The sequence below is a fragment of the Microcebus murinus genome, chromosome 15, assembly GCF_040939455.1.
Source record: "Microcebus murinus isolate Inina chromosome 15, M.murinus_Inina_mat1.0, whole genome shotgun sequence".
Taxonomy (NCBI): Eukaryota; Metazoa; Chordata; class Mammalia; order Primates; family Cheirogaleidae; genus Microcebus; species Microcebus murinus.
The window spans coordinates 5,844,079-5,865,844 of NC_134118.1; the positions used below are offsets into that span (position 1 = coordinate 5,844,079).

General features: G+C 40.2%; 1 protein-coding gene across 9 annotated transcripts in view; it reads left to right on the forward strand.

Annotated features, from left to right (window-relative positions):
• FARS2 (phenylalanyl-tRNA synthetase 2, mitochondrial) overlaps positions 1-21,766 on the forward strand; it is a 520,217-nt gene that overhangs the window by 364,060 nt on the left and 134,391 nt on the right. For all 9 annotated transcript variants that reach the window (XM_076010445.1, XM_076010446.1, XM_076010448.1 and 6 more), the window contains one exon: positions 9,434-9,585. In XM_076010445.1, coding sequence (XP_075866560.1) covers positions 9,434-9,585 — 152 coding nt within the window. The remainder of the gene's footprint in view (positions 1-9,433; positions 9,586-21,766) is intronic.

Consider the following 21,766-nt stretch of genomic DNA (forward strand, 5'->3'; position numbering starts at 1 on the left):
GAAGAGAGAGAGAGTAGGTGGAGGGGCCAGGCACCATGAGACTCTCCCCCAGAGAGGGCATTAATCTATTCATGAAGGATCCTCCCCCATACTCCAGACACCTCCCATTAGGCCCCATCACCAACACTAGGGATCAAATTTCAACATGAGTTTTGGAGGGGACAAATATCCAAACCATAGTGGAGATGATGGTGACAGAAGCTTATTTTCAGGTGCTCTTGGGATCAAGACCTGTGCAAGGGAAGGGACGAAGGGACAGCAGTAGGATTGGGCATGGGAGGAATCAGGGTGCGATGCCCTTACAGCCAAGGCCTCAGGGACGCCAGGCAGAACACGAGGAGGCCTTCAGAGCTGTCTGAGCTGCAGGAAGGGGTTTCTTAGTATAGCCCATAACAGTCAGACTTTTTAAATCTAAGTAAATGTAACTGCAATGTAAGTAGTTATCACAAGACAAACAATGATGCCTTCATGTATAGTTCTGTTATTATAAAGTATATATTCTTTACAGTATAGAGGCATGCAAAGTATATGTGCATATGTATGTATATCATGTTAGTAAAATACGATTTGGGTATTTTTTTAAATTCTCTTAGGATAGTCATCTCAACTGTTTATGTTTGAACTACACAACACAATTTTGAGTCTAGGTCATAGACTGGGTCCTTATTCTGACTCATTAAATGACTTTTACTGGGTTTGTGAATCCTAGATGTTCCATGCAAAAATCTGTGTTTGTAAAAATATGGACTTTTCTGGAATAAGGATTTGAATCTTTCCTCATTTTCTCAGAGATGTCTGTGACCTCCTCCCCAACAAAGTTAGGAAACGTTGTGCAAAGAAATAGAGTCAAGTTGATGTTGCTTTGTAGGCTGCACTTTTCCTGCTCCAAATACACAACAGTGATAGATCAAAATCTAAAAAGATAAAATGAAAAAGTCATAATTAAGTTCCCCATTCCACTAAAAAAGATATATCACCATGGAAAAGAGACCAACACAAAGCAGAGCATTAAACTGTAGACAGTGAGCTCTGGGATCACAAGGAGGAGGGGGAGTGTGGCAGCTTAGCTCTGATGGAGTGTCAGGACTAAGATAGCCCTGCTTGATGTGTTGGGCCAGAGCATAGGCTCTGTTTGAGAACAGGGGCAGGACAGTAGTACTGTCCCCTAATCTAGAAAGGAGGCCGAGTATCAGGGCTTGCTATATCCTAGCGTATGGGAAGCTTGGATCCTAGGAAGAGAGCAGGACAGAGACAAAGCTCCTTCTCAGGAACTAAGTCCCCCTATCTTATCTGCAGCTATAGCACCATGGGCAGGGACCTAGACCAGCACATCAACTCCATTCTGGTCTAGCAGTTCAAGTAGAGGAATCACAAAAATCTCTAAGCGGGGAGTGATGAGCGAGAGAACATTTGCAGTTACCTCCTATACAGGATGAGCCCGCACACACGGATTCCAAACCCTGAGTTCCAGGAACTCTGACCTTAGAGTGCAGCCATCTGCATCAACAATCAGAATCGGAATTTACTGGATATTAAACTCAAAAAGCAATCTTAAAAACAGCAATCAATGGAGGAATAATCATAAAAAATAAAAACAAATTCTAAATAAGAGGCAGAAATGAAGTATAAGTAGATATGGCAAAAAAAAATCTCAGAATATCAGAAATAAATAATAGATTCATTGAAATAAAGAAGAAAAAAAGCCAGATGAGACTAGACTCAGTTGAAGAGACAATTAGTAGTTAATAAGTCATTACTGAAGAATTCACCCAGAATGCTATACAAACACATAAAGATAAAAACCTAAAATAGTTCAGTTAAGAGAAATGGAAGGTAACCCTGTGAGAGTGGCTCTTGACCCCAGGCAATGTGCTAAATTGCCTCTGTCAATGGAAAAGTTATTCTGAACCAAATATGTGCTATCATGGCCCAGAGAATCACCCCCCTTGACCCAGACAGCCAAGGAGGAGGTCAAGCCCTGATGGTTATGCGTGAACAGGCCTGAAGGGGCCTGGGTTCGACACAGGCTCCTGTGCACACCATTCACATCACTCATGAAGAAGCCGGGTAACCTTGGATGTGTCTGGAAGGAGGAGAAGTGGTAGAGGAGCCTCCATCTGTTTTTTCTGGGGTTACCGTTTAATTTGTCGATAATCATGTCTGCTTTCATAGGCAAAGTTGGACATCCCAAAGATGGCATAGATGAACATGACCAGGAAGAGCAGGAGGCCGATGTTAACGCAGGAAGGGACATCATTAGAGCGAAGAGCAGCCTGCAGATCCCCTTTGCTCCTTTGATCAGACGTAGGATCCGGCCAATCCTGGCTAGACGGATCACATGGAACAGGATTGGGGACACAAAATACTTTTCTATAGAAACATACCTGTGGAAAAATGTAGAACACAGCTAAACTGTGAATATCTCTCACATATATGAATGCTTTATCTTTGCAAGGTCTGTGAAAACAACAAATTTGTTTTGAATACAAACCTTTACTAAATATTTGGGTCCACTCCCTGATATTAGCAATTAAAGATTACAAAGTTTGATTCAGTGATTCTAGCATGTCATCAACCAGTATGGATTTTTGCAAAATCCAAATAATCTCAGTTAGAAGCATGGCAATTTAAAATTATATACACCCAATTACTATGAATAGTTATCCCCAAATTTGTTTGTAATTGTGGAAATTGCAGTAAAGATTATTTCTGGAAAAAAAAAAAAAGAGAGAGAAATGGAAGGTGGATTCAGAAGCTCCACAATATGTATTACTGCTGTTCCAGCAGAGAATGAAAGGACCAAAGAGAAGTAGTAGCTGGAATTTTTCAGAATTGGTATGAGACGTAAACCCTCTGATTGAAAACATACTCTGAGTACTGAGCAGAATAAATAAAGATAAATGCAGACCTGGCCTCATTAGAGTCAAATTGCAGAACCTCAGAGATAAAGATGCACCGCTCCCAAACTGCCGGGAAGAAAAGACGTATTGCCTATGAAGCAATAGCACTGGCTGACAGCAGACTTGTCATCATTACTAATAGGTACCAGGAAAATATTGTCAAAGTGCTGGGGGAAGACAACCATGAATCTATAGTTTTGTACCCTACCAAATTATTTAAATGTGAGGGGCTTCACACATGTCGATACTGAGTTTGCCTCCCAGAGACTTTCATTGAAAAAACTGTTGAAGGATATTCATCTGAGAGACCAAAAGTGAAAAAGAAAGAAGGATATCAGGACTGGGAAAGGCCCGTCTTCCCCCACTGCTAGGTTAACAAAGTACTGCCACAGTTTCATGGTTGCCAATACAATGACAAGAGACTCGTACCTCAGAGACAAAGGACTGTGTTACAGCACAGAGGCGGCTTGAGTTCTGGCTGCTGCACACACTGGGTGGTGCTGAAAACCTTGCACTTGGGAACTGGAGCCCAATATTTTGTTTGTCTATTTGTGTTTGTTTTTCTCCCAATCTTTTAGAGGGGCTGTTAGTAAACCTGCCCAATCTTTGTCCTCAAGGAAGACATTATTATCTTTACCATTCTGGTGAGGAAAGAAATCTGCTTTCTGCCATAGGAGGAGGAATGTCTGTATTCCAGCACTGTTTGGTACACAAGCTGTCACACATTGTGAGAGAATTCCATGGAGCATTCATTGTCTCTCAATGAAGAGGTGGAATGCAGGAAACAAATATAGAATTAAAAAAAAATTGACTTAAATAACATTGTTTTGTGTGTGATTATTTTTAAAAATAAAACTCTAGACAACACTGATGAGGAAGATGGGTAGTTGGAAACAGGGGTTGTTAAAGAAAACAAAGTTTCTTATCTTATTTAGCAGCTAAAATAAAGACGCTAAATAACTTTATGCTTTGGAACAATTTATTAAAGGATAATAAATATATATATTCTTAAAGAATAGAAATACCATTTATAGCTTCTTACACTGAAGAAGGAAAGATATTAGAATATTTAAAAAATCCATCAATCCAATAAAAGGAAGGAAAGGAGAAAAATTATGACAAGGAAAGGACTGGTTAACAGAAAGCACAAATGAAGACTGTAGAAATGAAAAATATCAATAATCACAGTGAATATGCACATTAAACTGACCTATTAAAAATTTGAAGCCATTCCAGTCATCGTGACCTTGTTCCAGTATCTCAAGAAGAAGAAAGAGTCAAGGGCAAAAGGCCATCCTCACCAAGGTGTGAATTTTTTATTCTCAGCAGAATTACCACAACATAGCATTAATGGAACTGAGGTTATGTCCACGCCAAGACTGGCTGAGGGGCACAAGTAACCATGACGTGATCATCCAATCGTGACTTTCATTCCCTGAACTGAGGAGGGGTCTACTTTCCCTAAGATCCAACTGCTTACCTGAACAAAACCTGGGGTTCTTTGAGCTGGGGAGAGCGACGGCCAGGTGGGGAAGGACGGAAGTCTGCCCAGTACTCTGCTCCTACCACACTGAAAAGAAACAGAATAGTAGACAGCTGATGCCTCCAAATTTACTCAACTCATGTATTGCAAATCAAGAAGAGAACTAGACTCACTCCTTTTTTTCAAAGACTTCCTGAAACAGAGATTGCATAATTCCTTTCTGGAACCTTTTACTTGGACTGACTAATCTTATTTCTTGGGATATTCATTATCCTCCATTTGAACTTTTCAAGATTCATTTAAAAATATGAATTGACACATGTGGTTGAGCTTTCTTAGCAAAGTTCAGAAGGTTCTTAAACATGTAATTTTTCATTTTTTTAAGAAAAGGGAATCTATTCAAAATGTAGTTGAATAAACATTTGTTGCACTATGAAATACTGACGAACAACAAGAAAGTGAAGCATTTGGATTTTAAATGAAATTCAGCTTGTTTAAAAAAATTTTAAAAAAAATTAAAATCAAAGAGATTGAAAAAATATTTACAAAGAAAATACTAAAACAAAGGCGATATAACAAGTTCTAATTTGGGTCAAAGAGCCTACTAGAGATTAGCAAGGACACAAATACTGCTATTAAGGAAAAATCCACCAAGAAAATATATAAACTTGTATTCACCTAATAGCTTCAAAAAAAATATAGGTCATTAAATATGAAATGTCCGATTTTGAATGAATTTGCCATCTTAACTGTAGCTTGTTTATGCCAGCAGCAAAGAAGCCTAGAGAGCAATTGGCAATGAAATCATGAAAGGCATTTTCCACACCTTCTTGGGAATCAACTATTTTTCCTTGCAAGAAGTGATCCAACACCTGGAAAAAGTGGGAGTCGGTGCAAAATCTGGTGAATATGGTAGATGACAGAGAGTTTCCAAGTCCAGCCTGTGCAGTTTGAGCAGCGTTGTTTGTGCTACATGTGGTCGAGCATTGTTTTCCAAGAGGATTGGCATGTCTCTATTGACCAGTCTTGGCTGCTTAATCACAAGCATCCTCATCATTTTGTCCAATTGGTTGCAGTAGACATCTCCTGTTATCAATTGACCAGGTTTCATGAAGCTGTAGTGTGTACTACCAGCACCGGACCACCAAACAGGCACCATTAGCTTTTTTGGATGAATATGTGATTGTGGACTGTGTTTTGGCACTTCAGCTTTACCCAGCCATTGTGCCAAATGCTTGCAATTATCAAAAAGAATCCATTTTTCATCACATGTAACAATACGGTGTAGAAATGGTTTGCCTTTATGTCATGACAGCAAAAATAGGTGAGCTTCAAGATGATTTCTCTTCTGACGCTTATTCAATTCATGTGGAACCCATCTATCCGGCTTCTTTACCTTGCCAATTTGTTTCCAGTGGTCCAATATTGTTGGAATAGTAACGTCAAACCTTGATGCTAATTCATGTCTAGGTTGAGATGGATTCCCTTCTCCTACAGCTTTCAGCTCATCATTATCCACCTTGATCTAAGGTTGCCCATGTGGCTCATTTTCAAGACTAAAATCTCTAGAATGGAACTTCTCAAGCCATCCATGTACTGAGGTTGCCTTCTATTTCTAGTTTGCCAAGATTTTAAAAAATAATTAGTAATACATTTATCAATACTTTCCCCCCTATGAAATAATCACAGGGTTTTTCTTTATATGTTGATTAATGGGTTATTTTTGGTTTCAGATCATTACCATAATTCTGGAATAATACCTTCTTGATCATTTTGCAATTTTATGTTAATATGCTATTGATTTGTGTTTGCTAAAATTATATTTAGGTTTTTTTTAATGTAGATTATGAGGTGAAATTGTTCTAAAATTTTTTCATGAATTGTAATGCGCTTGTACAATTCTGACTTCAAGTTTAAAGTAGTCTCATAAAATTAATTGAGTCTCCCTCCTTCTCTGTTTCATGAAACAATTTACATATAAAAGGCACTACCTTTACCTTAAACATTTCATAATGTTATACTGTGAACCATTGGTCTAATATTTTTGTTGAAAGGAAATATGACTGATAATTCAATTTGGTACTTAGTCATTGGTTTAAGTTTTCTGTTTTGAGCGAAATATCCATTTAATCCAAGTTTTCAAATTCATTGTTAATAAATGGTTCATAATATTCACTTGTGACTTTTAAAGTCTCTATCTATAGTTTTGATACCCTTTTCAGTTCTTTTATTTTCTGATATACAATTTAAGCTCTAGCCCTTTTCAATTTTAAAAAAAACCCATAAAACAAAAATTGAGAGGATCAACAAAAGAACTAATCAATATAGTCAGCCCCGTGTATCTTCTGTATCCACAGCTTCCACATCTACAGATTCAACCAACTGTGGATCAAAAATATTTGGGAAAAAAATAACACAACAATAAAAAATAATAAAACCTTTAAATACTGCATAACAATTTACAGAGCATTTACATTGCATTAGGTATTATGTGTAATCTTGAGATGATTTAAAGTATACAGGAGGATGTGCCTGGGCTATATGCAAATACTACACCAGTTTATATAAGGGACTTGAGCATCTGCGGATTTTGGATCCTCTGGAGTCCTAGATGTAACCCCCTCAGATACCGAGGAACGCTGTATGTGGTTATCTGATGAAACTAATAAATAGACATTCCTCTGTTTAAATCTAGATAAGAAATGATACACAAATAGTATTTAGATATAATTTAAGGCCCCTTCCAATTCTAAAATTCCATGATTTTACAATTGTGGATTATCAAGTTTTTGCCAGGTTTCTTTGCCTATTTGTCATCCCACATGGTTGCTAAACCCTAGATAAGCCAGGGATGGGAGAAAGTCTCTGTGTCTTACTTAGCTGGTATGCTCATTTGCCGATCTGGTTAGAGGAGATAAAACAACTGAACTGGTTGACTCTGATGTAGTCGTTGCTCCCACAAGGCAGTGCCATAATGTGCCCCTACTGAACACCTGCAGTGTAACAGGGTCTGTGCTGTGTGAGATCAGAGTCCAGAGGTGAAAAAAGTACACACCCTACCCTCAAATATCGTAACAGCCAGGGTAGACAGACATAAAGTAGCTACACAAACAATGACAATGATGAAGAGTACCATGCTAGAGAAAGGTAGGTGCTGCAACAAGTGACTGACAGAGCCTGGGAAGATGAAGTGAACATGGTGCTGAGTGAGGGCCAGAACTGGGGTAGGAGGGCAGGAAATGGTATGTGGAAGGAGTAGCTTAGTGTGTTCAAGATACCCCATAAGTTGGGCTGACCCGACCCAGGAGAACATCAGAAGGAGGTAGAAGCTCTTAGGAAATGGGGGCTTTATCCTGGAAGCAATGCGAAGCCACTGGATGGATTTGAACACCACTACTGGTTAAGCACTTGGAAATCTTGCATCTCAGTAACAGTGGGTCTGCAGTTATTTTTTCAAAACAAAATTATATTTCTCCTGCTCAAGTAAGCAAGGGCCACTAGTAGGTATCCCACATCTGATACCTAAACAGTTAGTGGGGTAAATGTTCTCTTTAGTTAAGCCATGACTTTAAACTTATTACATTTGTTAGCTTGAAGTAGGTTTGCAATATAGTACATTGTCTGGGTTTTTCTTTTTAACTCCATGGCTTTTAAAAATGTATTTACTGTAATGTATATTTTGAAAACGTCTTGTAGGATATTTTCTGGCTGACTGCATTATGATCATGTGAACTGTTGTCCATGAACTGCAGGCTTGGTTAGGGCACCTTCTCCCATTTCTCTGTCACCTTGCCTCATCAGAGCTCAAAAAGTGTGGTACGTCAGCTTGGATTAATTGAAGAGGGGATTTCATGCTAATTCTTGGCAATCCCAGTCTCTTATCTAATCTCCCTAAATTTCTGTGTTTCATAAGGGACAAAAGGAAGAGCAAGTTGTATAACCACCAAACTACTATCATCTTTTGTTGTTACATTAACCCATGGGTTATTTATCATGGCACTGTGACTAGATAGCTTTATCGTGTTTGTTTGAAATGTGTGCTCTAAACTGATATATTTGTTTGACAACTTTATTGATATTTCAAGTTGAATAATCATTTATATTTGAGTATTTAATTCTTTGAAGATATTGCCATTTAAAAGTTTTATACTTTTTCTGATCAATGGTTCACCAAAGTTTTATAGTGATATTAGGCTTGGCATAAATCAATTTGTAAATTTGCCCTTCTAAAAAATGTATAGCTTTATTAGATATCCCCTTAGGATTTCATAGTTATATAACAAAACATTTTGTTTATATGGCAGTAACTTATAGACCAGAACATACATACATATATATATGTGTGTGTGTATATATATATATGGAAAGAGAGAGATTTATTTATATATATTCTAATATGTGAAAACCATAAACAAATGCGGGAACTTCTAAACATATCTAATTTTAAATGTCTATCCAATATAATGGTGAACCACTAAGCTAATAAACTGGAAAAATGGAATAAAGTGGGAGAAATTACTACATTTGTGTTTATCACATCCTTAGAGGCATAACTTGAAAAATAACTCCCTAAATGACTACTTATCAGTCATTTATTTAATAATTAGAAATACTAACAAATAATGGCATTACTAATTGAAATGTCAAATTTGATAGGCTCTTATTTCTCTACTAAAATGGCTTCCTGAAAGTATCACAAGAAGTTAAAGAATTGCATGTCAATTAAATTTGAACTTTTCTAGTGTTCAAATGGAAAATGCTGAAATATATATTCAAGTTGCTTTGCACTAAATTGACCACTAATGATAATAAAATTTAATATATGGTAATGTTACACCGAAAGTGGTAAGAATCTGTAATATTCATTATGGAATTTGCCAATTTTGAATATTGATTTATCTTTTAAGTTCATTTTGTTCCTGAAAATTCAAATGCTGAAATAATATTTTATCAGCATTTTCTAATTAGCCAAGTGAACTTCTTATGAAAAATTTAAACATTCTCATCCAACTAACAAGTCTATCTATCTTTTCTTCTCTTGTTTTGTTAGCCTCTTAGCAAGTATCCTGCTGTGATAAATGACATTTCATTCTGGTTGCCCTCTGAGAACTATGCAGAGAATGATTTCTATGACTTAGTCCGGACAATTGGAGGAGACCTGGTGGAAAAGGTTGATCTTATAGACAAGTTTGAACATCCAAAGTAAGTGAGAAGTTTTCTGCTTTTATCCTTTACTGTCTCTGTGTAACAAATGTCATACGGAAGCATATGATAAAATTTTGCTGAAACCCAATCCATCTGAGATGAAATGTCTTCTGAATTTCTAGTGAATGGGTAGCTTATCAAAAACCTCTTTTATATCAGTCCTCTCTAAAAATCTTTCTATTAATAAAATGCATTTTCAATCTTTCCTGCCTTAGTAAAGAATGCATATGAAACAAATGCTTTAAAGATCTTGAAGTTTTTCAGTATTGTTGTTGAAGTGATCTCTTACCATATCATATGATGTTCCAGGTGCAGTGGAGATGAGGAGGTTTGTGGAATAAACTTTGTTGTGTTAGTCTCTCAGTGTATATTTATTAAGCACTTACCACATGGCAAGACCTATATTATTGGGACCTAGGAATTAAGTATGTTCCAAATGGACTTAGCTCTATGCTTTCTTAGAGTTTACAGTCTTACGGGAAAGGCAGATATTAAATACATAATTACACAAGTTTGTAGTGACTATTATGAGGGAAAAATGCATTGGGTGTAATTAAAGAACGAACTTCAGTTGGGGAGTCAGAGCAGGCCGCTTTGCGCCACGTAAGCTGACGCAGAGTGTGATGGGTGAGGAGGAAGGGCCAGGAGTGTCCCAGAGAGCACAGGCAATGCCGGGGGAGATGGCAAGAACACGGTGGCTCACGGAACCAGGGGGAGGGGTGTGAAGTGATGATTGTTGGGTAGAAGTGTGTTCACAGGCTGAGGCAAGGCCAGAACTTGCAGTCTGAGACTTGGATTTTTATTCAAACTGCAGTTGGGAGCTACAGAAGAATAGAAGCAGAGAGATGAGTGACATGATCTAATTTATGTTTCTGACTTATCACCTATAAATGGTCCCCTTTGACCTCCAGCTGTTAGAGAAGGTGCAGTCACCGAACCTTGTATAACTCACATCTTCATTCTCCCTTCCCCTCCTGGTTGTCAGGGCATATAGCTTCCACATTCTCTGCTGTCATTCAAATCTCCACCGTTTTCCTTCTTTATTTTTTAAAGTCTTTCTTCTTTTGATAAAGATGTTCAGTGCTCACTGCCAGTTCTTTTGCCTCAGTTTCCACAGTAGTCTGGATGACTAAAGTTCATTCTCCAGAAGGAGAATGCTCAGGGACTGGCAGCAGTATTCCCAGAGCCTGTTCAAAACTGTTTATCTGTTTATACTCGAATGGCAGCTAGGTTGGATGTGACTTGCCCTTTCTTTTATTGAGGATCTTAGTGTGGTTCCAAATCCTCTGGATTTTAATTTGATATAAAGAAATATGATACCAGGCTTGTTTGATCTTTTCACTTTTTGTCCTAAAGGATTCTCTTTATCTTTTTTTTTTTTCTTTTTTTGAGACAGAGTCTCACTCTGTTGCTCTCGCTAGCGTACAATGGCATCATCATAGCTCACCGCAACCTCAAACTCCTGGGCTCAAGTGATCCTCTTGCCTCAGCCTCCCGAGTAGCTGGGACCACAGGCATGTGCCACCATGCCTGGCTAATTTTCTATTTTCTTTCTTTTTTTTTTTTTTCTTTTTTTAGTAGAAATTGGGGTCTCGTTCTTGCTCAGGCTGGTCTTAAACTTCTGAGCTCAAACAGCCCTCTCAACTTGGTCTCCCAGAGTGCTAGGATTATAGGTGTGAGCCTGGCACCCAGCCTCTTTATCTTTAAAGTTTAATAACCTGATCGGGACGCCCCTCGTGTTAACCTGTTCTCCCTAGTCTATGTTGTTGTCTCTCATAGGTCAGATTTGACTGCTTTTATTTTAGGAAAGTTTTCTTGAATTATGTCTTTAGGGATTTGTTCTGACCGGTTCTGTTCTGTTTCATTCTTCAGGGATCCCAATTGTGCATAAGTGGGTTCTCCTTTGTCTTGACTTCTGTACCTATTATTTTTCTCTCTAATATTTTAAAACTCTTTATTTCCACTTCAGTTGGTATGGTCTGCTCATTGTTATCTTCTCTGTCTCTTACCGTGTTTTCTGCTCTTTTTTCTCCCTGGTACACATTTCATCTCCATCTGCAGTTACTTTGTTTTTCACTCTTTTCTGAATTCAGCAAGCTTGCATTTTAGCTCCTCCTGTTTTCTTGCCATCTCTTCTGAGTTATTTCTGCTTTGTGAATTTCCTTCATGGAGAAATTGCTTCACTTAGTTTTTAAAATTCATTGTAAAATATTTAGCCAGAAATTTCATATGCTCCAGTGGCAACATTTTTCTGTGACTTTTCTGTTTATAAGTTTTCTGCCATTTTTCTCATTTTTTTCCCTTAACTCGTTTTTAATAGCTCTATCAATGGTGTACATATGATTGCCTTTTTGTCGCTCATATTTGAATGCATTGGGTTTTCTGAACCAGCTATTTGTACAAGACTGGGGGTGAGGTCTGGGGTTGGCACAGCAGGGAGGGGCTGGGGCAGTCATTCAGCCTTTTCACACCCGTAAGGCTTTTTCTCCACTGCCAAGAAACCAACTCTTTCTTTACATATGATTCATCTCTTTGATCCCTTGTATAGGTCTGCCTCCCCCCCCAAATCTAAACTTGTTAGAAACAGAAAATTTTACCTTTGCTTACCCCAGTATCAACATTTGGTGATAGGGACTTTGCACTTGTAACCCTTAGCTCTGAATGAAAACATATTTTTGTTGGAGTTCTCTGAAATATGCCACTCTATGTATTTCTTCTCTTCACTTTCTCCTATTTGGCTTCTACTTGATTCAGCTGCTGTTGGCAGCCTTTAAATATCTTTTGGAGCTTACAGATGATATCTGTCTCCTAACTTTATGGAAAATAGAATATATGGGATAATCTGGATCCTTGATCCTGTGAGGAGCCAATTCAGCCGTGGACTTTCATGTGAGAGAGAAATTTCCAGAGTTTCCATGTTGATACCAAAAGTTTGGTTATTTATTTCTCAAGAGGAGGAAAAATATTGGAACAAGACTGAATGCTAAGTACTAACTGATATGCCAAAGGCATATGACTTGTAATTTTTTCCTATTCTTTTTTAATACAAGTTGAGTATCCCTTATCCAAAATACTTGGGACCAGAAGTATTTCAGAGTTTGGATTTTTTGAATTTTGGAATATTTGAATATACATAATGAGATATCTTGGGTATAGGACCCAAGTGTAAACATGAAATTTATTTATGTTTCATATATCTCCTTATACAAGTAGGCTGAATGTGATTTCATATAATATTGTTAATAATTTTGTGCATGAAATGAAGTTTGTGTACATTGAAACATCAGAAATCAAAGTTGTCATGTCAGTGCTCAGAAAGTTTCAGATTTTGGATTTTCAGATTAGGGATGCTCAATCCTACAGAAAACTCTCTGGAATCAAGGATTCAGAGTTTCATTCTGAATTTTTGACTCCACCGTCCCTTGCTGTCTGCTATGGCCTCAGCTCCACCCCTGACTCTCCCACCACCATGTCAAAGTTGAGAGGAGTAGCCCCTTTGTGTTGGAGATTCCCAGAACCTATAAGGTTACAAAGAGAGGTTCAAAACCTAGGAAGCTGAGAGAGGTTTCTGCTGTGCTGGATGTGAGGGGAGATGTGGCTCAGTGTGAGTGGTAAATATTGACTCTTTCTGCCTTGTAGGTAAGTTGGTAATTGGAGAGATTTGCAGTGGGAGTAGAGCAGGGTCTGGCTCCTGTGAACCCAGGACAGATCAGGCAACAGGTAGTTCATTAAAAAAAAAAAAAAATCACTGGATTTTATTAGAAATACTCAACCAAAAACAGTTCTCACTGGCACTGATCTCACCGTCTCTTAAGTAAATATTGTACAGATATTTAAAGATTATCGTTTTGGAGCTACGCCAAATAATTAACCTGCCCAAGGCATGCCTCTTAATAAGGGGCTTGGTGATTGAGTAAGGTTCCTTCAGCAGAGATTGCTGATTATCTCTCAATATCAAACCCTCTTCCCATTTTTGTGATGATATAACCCTTATTGTTTAGCTAAGCAACTTTCTACCCAACTAAAAGTCTCACTTGAAGCTTCCATTATTCCTAGCCTACCACAGCCAGCTGGCCAAGTTTGGCCCATAATTTATAAGCAGCAGTGTTTAGTGGTGTTTCTAGAAATTTCTTTAAAAGTTGAGTTGAGGCTATTCTTTTTCCTTCCTGCTACTTGTTTGCAAATGTGATGGCTGGTACTCTGGCAGCCACGTTGGACCATGCTGTGACCTTGGCAATGGAAGCTGTCTGGAGTGGAGCAACGGCATAGAAGTAGCCTGTGTTCCTGATTCTGTGGAGTATCAGTTCAGCCTCGTTATTAATAGCCAAAGCTAAACCTAGCTATGGTGCCTCTGAGAAACATACCTGAGGAAAAAAACACATTATTCAGTAATGATGGCTTACTGTGCAATGATTCTCAATAATTATCTAGGGCAGAGGTTGGCTAGATTGTGAATATTTTTGACTTTGTGATCACATGCTCTCTTTTACAACTACTCAGCTCTGCAGTTGCAAAAGCAGCGACAGACAAAATGTAAATGAATGAACCTCACTATGTTCCAATAAAACATTAATTACGAAATCAGGTAGAAGACACGTGCTATAGTTTGCTAACCTCTGATATGGGGGGGGAGATACATGAAATGTTTTAAAGACTCAGATCACGGACTCTAAAACCTCCCCAGGGACTCTTCCTTCCTTCTGAACCCCAAGTCCCTGACTTGAGTGGTAGGAAGTGAATGGTCTCTTGACCTCAAATCTTGACCCCAAGATTCATTTTATTCTCTAAACATATAAGTGAAATATTGCCAGATAGTGCCAAAGAGCTCTGACGTTTTCTTTGCCTAACATCAAAGCACAGCTCAGTGTGAGATATGCTAGGACTGAGTGAAAGGATACTCTCTGAAATAAACAAGTGGTTGAACACGTTGTTATTTTGTAACAAGAACAGATCCCAAAAGTTTCAGGGAGAAATAAACTGTCGAATATGAAGCTAATTTCCTAATATTAGACAAATGGAGAAATTATTTTCATAATTATCAATAACAGTTTGTGCCCTGAAGGAGCATAGATGTTCAGGTTAGAAGAAGATGGCATTCTGTTCCATCTAGTCATTTAGAACCTTCTCCCAGAGGATCTTTGCCACTTAATGTGCAGAAGAGTTCTTGTAGTTCAAAAAGATATAATGTTAACAAAAAATATAACGATTACCTCTGGGGAGAGGAGCCAGATCCCCATGTGTCCATTGGTACCTTTGCAATGGTGTGCCTCATTCATGCATTGACTGATGAGAAAATTTAAGAAGGTGAGTCATGTGTGTTGTCATGTGAACCTGATAGCCCTTCAACGCATTTGTGGATACATTGATCATCTTTGGTCTCTAAGTTCATGCAACTTAAGGAATTATGGTAGACTGTTTATTTTCTTCTATTTCACAATTGCTCAAAATATTTCTTAGCCTAAAGTATGAGAAAGAGTAAAGAGGAGCATGGGGAAGCTTAACCATTGTCTTCAGTGTGGACACTTCATTTGGAGATGCCAGACAATTATTTATGGATTGTAGAGGTAGACTATAATGTGAAGTGGACCTAAATAGGACAGATTTGGTTTGGATTTAAGACAGACCTTTTGAGAATTAGAATTGGGGCATTAAAAAAAAAGCATTTGATTTGACTACAAGAAGGTGGTGATGGTGGAAAATATCCCAGGTATCTGCAGCAGGGGCTGGCTGGTGAGGGTGGGTACACTGATGCCCCCAGATCAGTTCTGTTCACAGGTTCCTTCCTTGTTCCTGGGGCTGCTGCTTACCTGCCACATCCTTTTCATACAGGCATAGGCAGGGTTTCTTTAATCCATGAACTGGCAGTCAGACCTGAGGTGCTAGAGGTGAGCACCCTGAACTATAGGTCACTAAAGGCGAGTCTCAATTCTCCTCATCCCTACTTGGTCTTCCTAACAATTATATTCCCTTTTGCAACCCATCACAGTTTCTAAAGATTTGGCATTAGTGGGTGTACCAAAACACTTGTCACAATGTTGAACAGAATACTCAAGAAGGTCACCATGAGAGGCACCTGCTCAGTGTGGCCCTCCTGGCTTCCAAATGGACGTGAGTCATGGACATTGACCTGGTCACAGATCGCCACTGTGTGACACTGGGAGCAGCATTTGATAGGACAGTTCACATGAATTCTCCTTTCTTCCTCCATTCCCTCCAGTCTCCCTCCCTTCTTTCCTTTTTCATATGTTCATTTGTTCTTGCTTTGTCAAATTGCAGCCAATATAAATACCAGTGAGATTTACCCATATCCTTTAATGGAAAATGTCTTATGTTTCTTATGAAAAATGTCTCCTAAAATTGTGCTTGATTTTTGTGTTATGACCAGTGGGGAGAAAGGATGGAAAGATGTCATGGGGAAGGTGTTCTACTGGGGTTTCTTATAGTCCCAAGAAACAGGTTTAAATTAAGTTCACTCTTCCACGGTGTGTCTGCCTATTGCTGCTACTCTGTTCCATTTTATTTTCTCAAACTGTCTCTCACTTCACCTTCCCCCCATGTAACCTCTGCTCTTCCTTACCTTGCACAAAGTTGAGGACCTCACCTAGCTCCTGAGTCCACATGACCTTCAGTACATCAGCACCAACTCCCAAGTTCTGGCCTGATCCTGACATTCTCTACAAAGGAATCTGAGTGACCCAGCTCAACTTTTCCTGCCAGATCAGAGGCCATTAGGCAGCCAGCAGTGGGCTCCACTTGAGTCAGATGCCTGCCCTTGGTCTAATTAGCCACATGGGTCAGGTGGATGGGCCAGTAGTTTTACCACTTATCCAGATCCTTCTTTTTTTCTCTTTAATCTAAACTGTAGGTTCTAATTCAGGCACTACCATTTTTAAACTTCCTTGAACTTCACACAAAGAGACATGCCATAGATACATTTACCAATTGATTCTTGAGCTCCTGTGTTATGGGAAACATCAGGCTAATTGCTGTGGGAGCGTAAGGGTGTTGAGGCAAGATCCCAGTTTTTATGGAGCTCATAACATGCAAAAAGCAAAGTAGCAATAAAAAGCATTAGGTGATGATGAGCTTGGTTAAGCCTAATGAGTGGCCTGTGCAGTTTCATACACATAATTCATGCCCAAGAAACTTTCATTGAGTGAAATGAGAGGCACATACCTACAGCTATAGATCCAAAGGGGAGAGGCCTGATAAGATTTGCCAAGTAGACAGAACAGCTAGCTCTCTAGGTTTGTCTTTCTTCTGCTACCTGTGAATGAGATGTACATATTCCTGAGTTTAGTTAATGTGACTAAGCTTTAGTATTAATAGAAACCCTCAGTTTCCACAAACTGTTGCCAAGACAGACTAACTTACAGTGGGCACATTACGACAAAGGGGATTTACTTAAGGCTACACCTGAATCAGAACTTGAAAGCTCTCAGGAACTGAAACAGGTCTAAGGGCCATAGACCCTCAGCATCCAGGTGCCTCTGGCTCTGTTCCTCTCCTGCCTTCTCCTGGCCTGCTGTATCCTCCTCTTCCCCACCCATATTCACACATTAACTTCTCTGCCTATTTCTGCATTGCCTATAGCCTCTTCTGGCCAGTCCTTTCCATTTTCTTGGTACAAATTCTGGAAAGTAGCCTAACTAAGCTAACTACCATGACACATTTTGGGCAAAATCCTTTGCTGCCTCCCGGGGTTCTGAGCAGTCTGCGGATGGACCACTGTTAGGTTAAAAATTCATTGTTGGGCCAGGCACAGTGGCTTATGTCTGTAATAACAGCACTGTGGGAAGCCAAGGTAGGAAGATCACTTGAGGTCAGGAGTTTGAGAGCAGCCTGAGCAAAATACCCAAGACCCAGTGCCTACAAAAAAAAAAAAAAAATTAGTGGGGCATGGTAATGCACACCTGTAGTCCCAGCTACTTGGGAGGCTGAGGCAGAAGGATCGCTTGAGCCCAGGAGTTTGAGATTGCAATGAGCTGTGATGGTATTAAGAGATAAGGCCTTTGGGGAAGTAATGAAGTCATGAGGGCTCTGCTCTTAGGAATTAATGACCTTATAAAAGAGGCTTCAGAATGGCTAGCCCCTTCCATCTCTTCCACCATGGGAGGACACACTATTCATACTTCTTGCCCTTTTCACTCCTGTCATGTGAGGACTCATATGAGGAGCCATCTAGAAAGCAGAGAGCAAGTCTTCACCAGGAACCAGATGTGCTGGCACCTTGATCTTGGACTTTCCAACCTCCAGAACTGCAAGAAATCAATTTCTATTGTTTATCATTTACTTAGTCTAAGATATTTTGTAATAGCAACAAAAATGGACTAAGACAGTAGCTCGGTTCCATCTTCCCACAATGTTTATATTAGTGGACGGAAGTTCACTACATAATGCTTGGTGGATGGTTAATTAATCCTTCTTTATCCTTTAGAGAAGCTTTTATTAAGTGATTAAGAATAGTTATGACATAAGAAGTAGAGGCAATGTCGTTTAGTGGAAAGAGCTCAGAATTTAGAATCACAAGCCATTGGTTAAGCCCGGACTTTCCACATCCTGGATGTGTGATGTTGGGACCTTGTGAGCCTCAGTGTCCTCATCTACCACCAGGAGTAATATATCATCCATAATGGTACCTATAAAAATTAGATGATGCTGTATATGTGAAATGCTTTGGAAACTATATAGAATTCTAATTTTTTTTTTTTAGCTATTAGAGTAAAAAAAAACTTTCATAATCAATCAAATTTGTTCTTTAAGATTAAGAATAACATCAGTAGAGCTGGGAGTCTTGGATTTGGCAGCCAAATACATATAACTGAGAAGTTCTGGGAATGAAGGGAAGCAGAATGAGACTTTTCATAAAATTGTCATTCTGAAATGATGCATGTTCTTCCCTCAACTTAATGAGTAAATTTTATTCAGAAAAAATAAAAATACTTTGTAAAGTGACATAGATGCTGGTCAGTGCAGCTATGTAACCAATGTGGGTGTTCTCTGAGTCCTGTGTTGGGAAAATGCCAGGGACAGTGGCAGATAGGGTGATATCTCCAGTTTGCAAAGCTTGCCTGGTCTTACTTCTTTTGACAGCCCCAATGAGTGCATTTATCTAAACTTAAAAATTGCCCAAAGTGAAAAGCCAGTGACAGCTAATCTTGGGACAGCAGTGAGTACAGGGAGTTTATCAGAAGTTGTGTCCCCTTGAAATTGACAGTGTGCAGCACCAATGAGAGGGCCAGAGGCAGCTGGGCCTGCTTAGAACTCTCCTTGCTGCTTCCCTTTTCTTTTCTTTTTCACTGCAGTGCTGGTGGCATGGTGCAAGAACTTTTATTGTGATGGTTCAGACAGCCCAGAAAGCAATTCTCAAGAACTATGTGTAGCCTGGATAGCTGTATTCCTTTCCCTCCTGCCCCAAGCTTTCTTTTTACAGTTTTCCACAAGGGGTGCAGCTCCTCCCTAGCACACAACAGCCCTGTTTGCCACCAGCATTAGACAAATTAAATCACAATTATTTCAGTCTCCAAACACCTTGTTCTGCCCCATCCACCTGCACGCCACCATTTGCTCAAGGATTCTTTGAGATTACCTCCAGCTCTGCCCTGGCTGGGCCCCAGGAGTGGCATCTCCATAGAGAGCAGGGCAGAGGCAGATAGACTGCTGCGTGACAGCTAGGCAAGGAGAGAGAGGCCAGACGCTTAATGGACTTGTGTCTTCAGTGATCTGCTGCAGTACATCACACCTTCATGAAAATCAGCAATGAAGCCACCCATTCCTTTTTGACTCTCAGTTAGCAGTTTCCAGGGGGTTCTTTGAATATTGTCTTCACTTGGCACCCCATGAACCTTTTTGTAGTATGCAGATCAGACACACTCTTTCCAAGATGCTGGATTAGAGTAACTCACATCATTTGATGTTTCCCTGCCCTGCCCCCTGACGGTAGTGATTATATCAAAGCAAGTTAAAAGCACACCAAGAACAACCTAGAAGGGTCACAGAAACACTGCCAGAAATGAGAGGGGGCAGGGTATGCAGCCCCACACTATCATTTTGGGCAATTACGAGTGAGACTCTAAATTGTCTGGGGTCTTTGAATCTGTTATCATAGTTCACAAGATCACTTCTTTCCCCAGCTACCACCCATATTTGATGTCAGAGCCAGCAGTGGGAGTCCACCCACCCTGCCATCTCCCTGTGTGCGTTCTTGAGTTCTTCCCCCTCATGGGTGACTCAGCCTTACATACCCTGGCCCTTACAATTAATGATCTTATCTTAGGAACCAAGAGATTTATGAATTTACATATAGCCTGACCCTGCACAACCTCCAAGGGACAGTTATCCTAATTGTAGATTTTGGAGTTAGGTCTCTAAGGTGAGCCTATGATGTGTGAGGAAGTCTCAAGGATATGCAGGTGAGACCTATGGGAGTCACTGTTTAAAAATCCACATTTCTAAACAGCAAAGGTGGGCCTGGCAGACTTGGGCCTCACCTTGCCAATCTTTCCTGAGTGAGAAACAAGCTGACTTCAGCATCACACAGGCCAGGGCCACAACTCACATGGTAGTGCGCGCTGGGGCAGCTCCTTGTCTCTTGCGCTGGTCATTTTCTTCAAGCTGGTCATAACTGAGGCTGAGGTAGCAGCTAGGAGGGTGTATCAGAGAAGGCAAGGGGCAGGCACATAGGGGGTGAGAGGCCAACTCCAAGATGGGGGCAACTGATGGCAGATGATCCAAACAGCATCCAAGATGCAGATGTCTGTCTTATAAGGGATGTTTGGTAGAAGGCCAGGAGGTCAGTGGACACTGTGGACCTCTGTGGCAAGGCAGACAGGTGGTCACAGAGAAACTGAGTGCTAGGTACAGCGTAGTTACAGAGGAACGTGGAGACCACTTTCCAGGGATGTGCGGCCCGATGCTGCAACACTGCTCAGCAGGACCGCCTGGTGCTCCGCTGGTGGGCTGCTGGCCAGGGCTCCTGCTCGTCTGCTTCCCAGGCCTGGCTTTGGGCTTGAAGTCAGACCGAGGCTGAATCTAAGATGTGGTGTGGTGGGGATGGTTGGGATGTTAAATTAGAAAATCCAGCAGTCCAGCACATCTTTAGAGAGACTTACATTTTGTTTTGTTTTTAGTATGTTCAAAAGTCTGTGTCTTCACAGTGACCTACTTATTCATGTGTTGTTTGGAGCCAGAGAAGCTGTTGTCATGATTGGAAGTTAATTGGATGTCTAGTGAGGAAAAAGCTAGGTAGAATGTTCCCGGAGATTCACAAGAAAAAGAGAAAAACACCTCAAGGCAACATAGTACAAGTAAGGTAATTCCAACTTTTTAGCAGGAGCCACGTGAGACAAGGAAAAGGGGCTAGTCAGACATTCAGGAAATGATTCCACAAACCCAAACATCCCCATCCTGGGATGCAGGAAAGCAGTCATAATGTTCATAATTGGATAGCACGTCACCACCCACCTGCTCCCAGGGATCTCTGTCTCCTGCAGTCCCCACTTAAGTATTTCTGGAAGTCCTAGAGGGTATCTGCAGCAGGTGTACTTCCACTGGATGTGACAAGGACTCTCATTGGACCCTCAGGGCACAGCATTGAAACTTCGAGGCCCTCGAGGTGTCCTGTGGTATTTCAGGTTTGTGCAGAGCTGTGCCTTCCCGCCTAGTATCAACTTGTCACCTGAGACACAAGCAACTCAGCTTCGATCCCCACCCTCTCCCCACCTTGCAAACACCCGCACCTCCAATCCTCCTTAGGCTTTCACCTCCGAGTGAACACATGCCAATAAAGCCTTGGAGATTTCACTTCATACCCAACCAAACCTCAGTTTAGACTAAAATGTTTTCCATGGGAGCACCATTCAGAAATGAGAACAGAATCAACAAAATGCTAACTTGTCTAATAATCTTTTGTGAACACAACTGTAGTCGTGCATCACTTGGCGATGGGGATGTATCCTGAGAAATTTGCCATTGGGAGATTTTGTTTTCATGCAAACGCCGTAAAGTGTACATGCACACACCTATTTTTTTTTTTTTTTTTTTTGAGACAGAGTCTCACTTTGTTGCCCAGGCTAGAGTGAGTGCCGTGGCGTCAGCCTAGCTCACAGCAACCTCAAACTCCTGGGCTCAAGCGATCCTCCTGCCTCAGCCTCCCGAGTAGCTGGGACTACAGGCATGT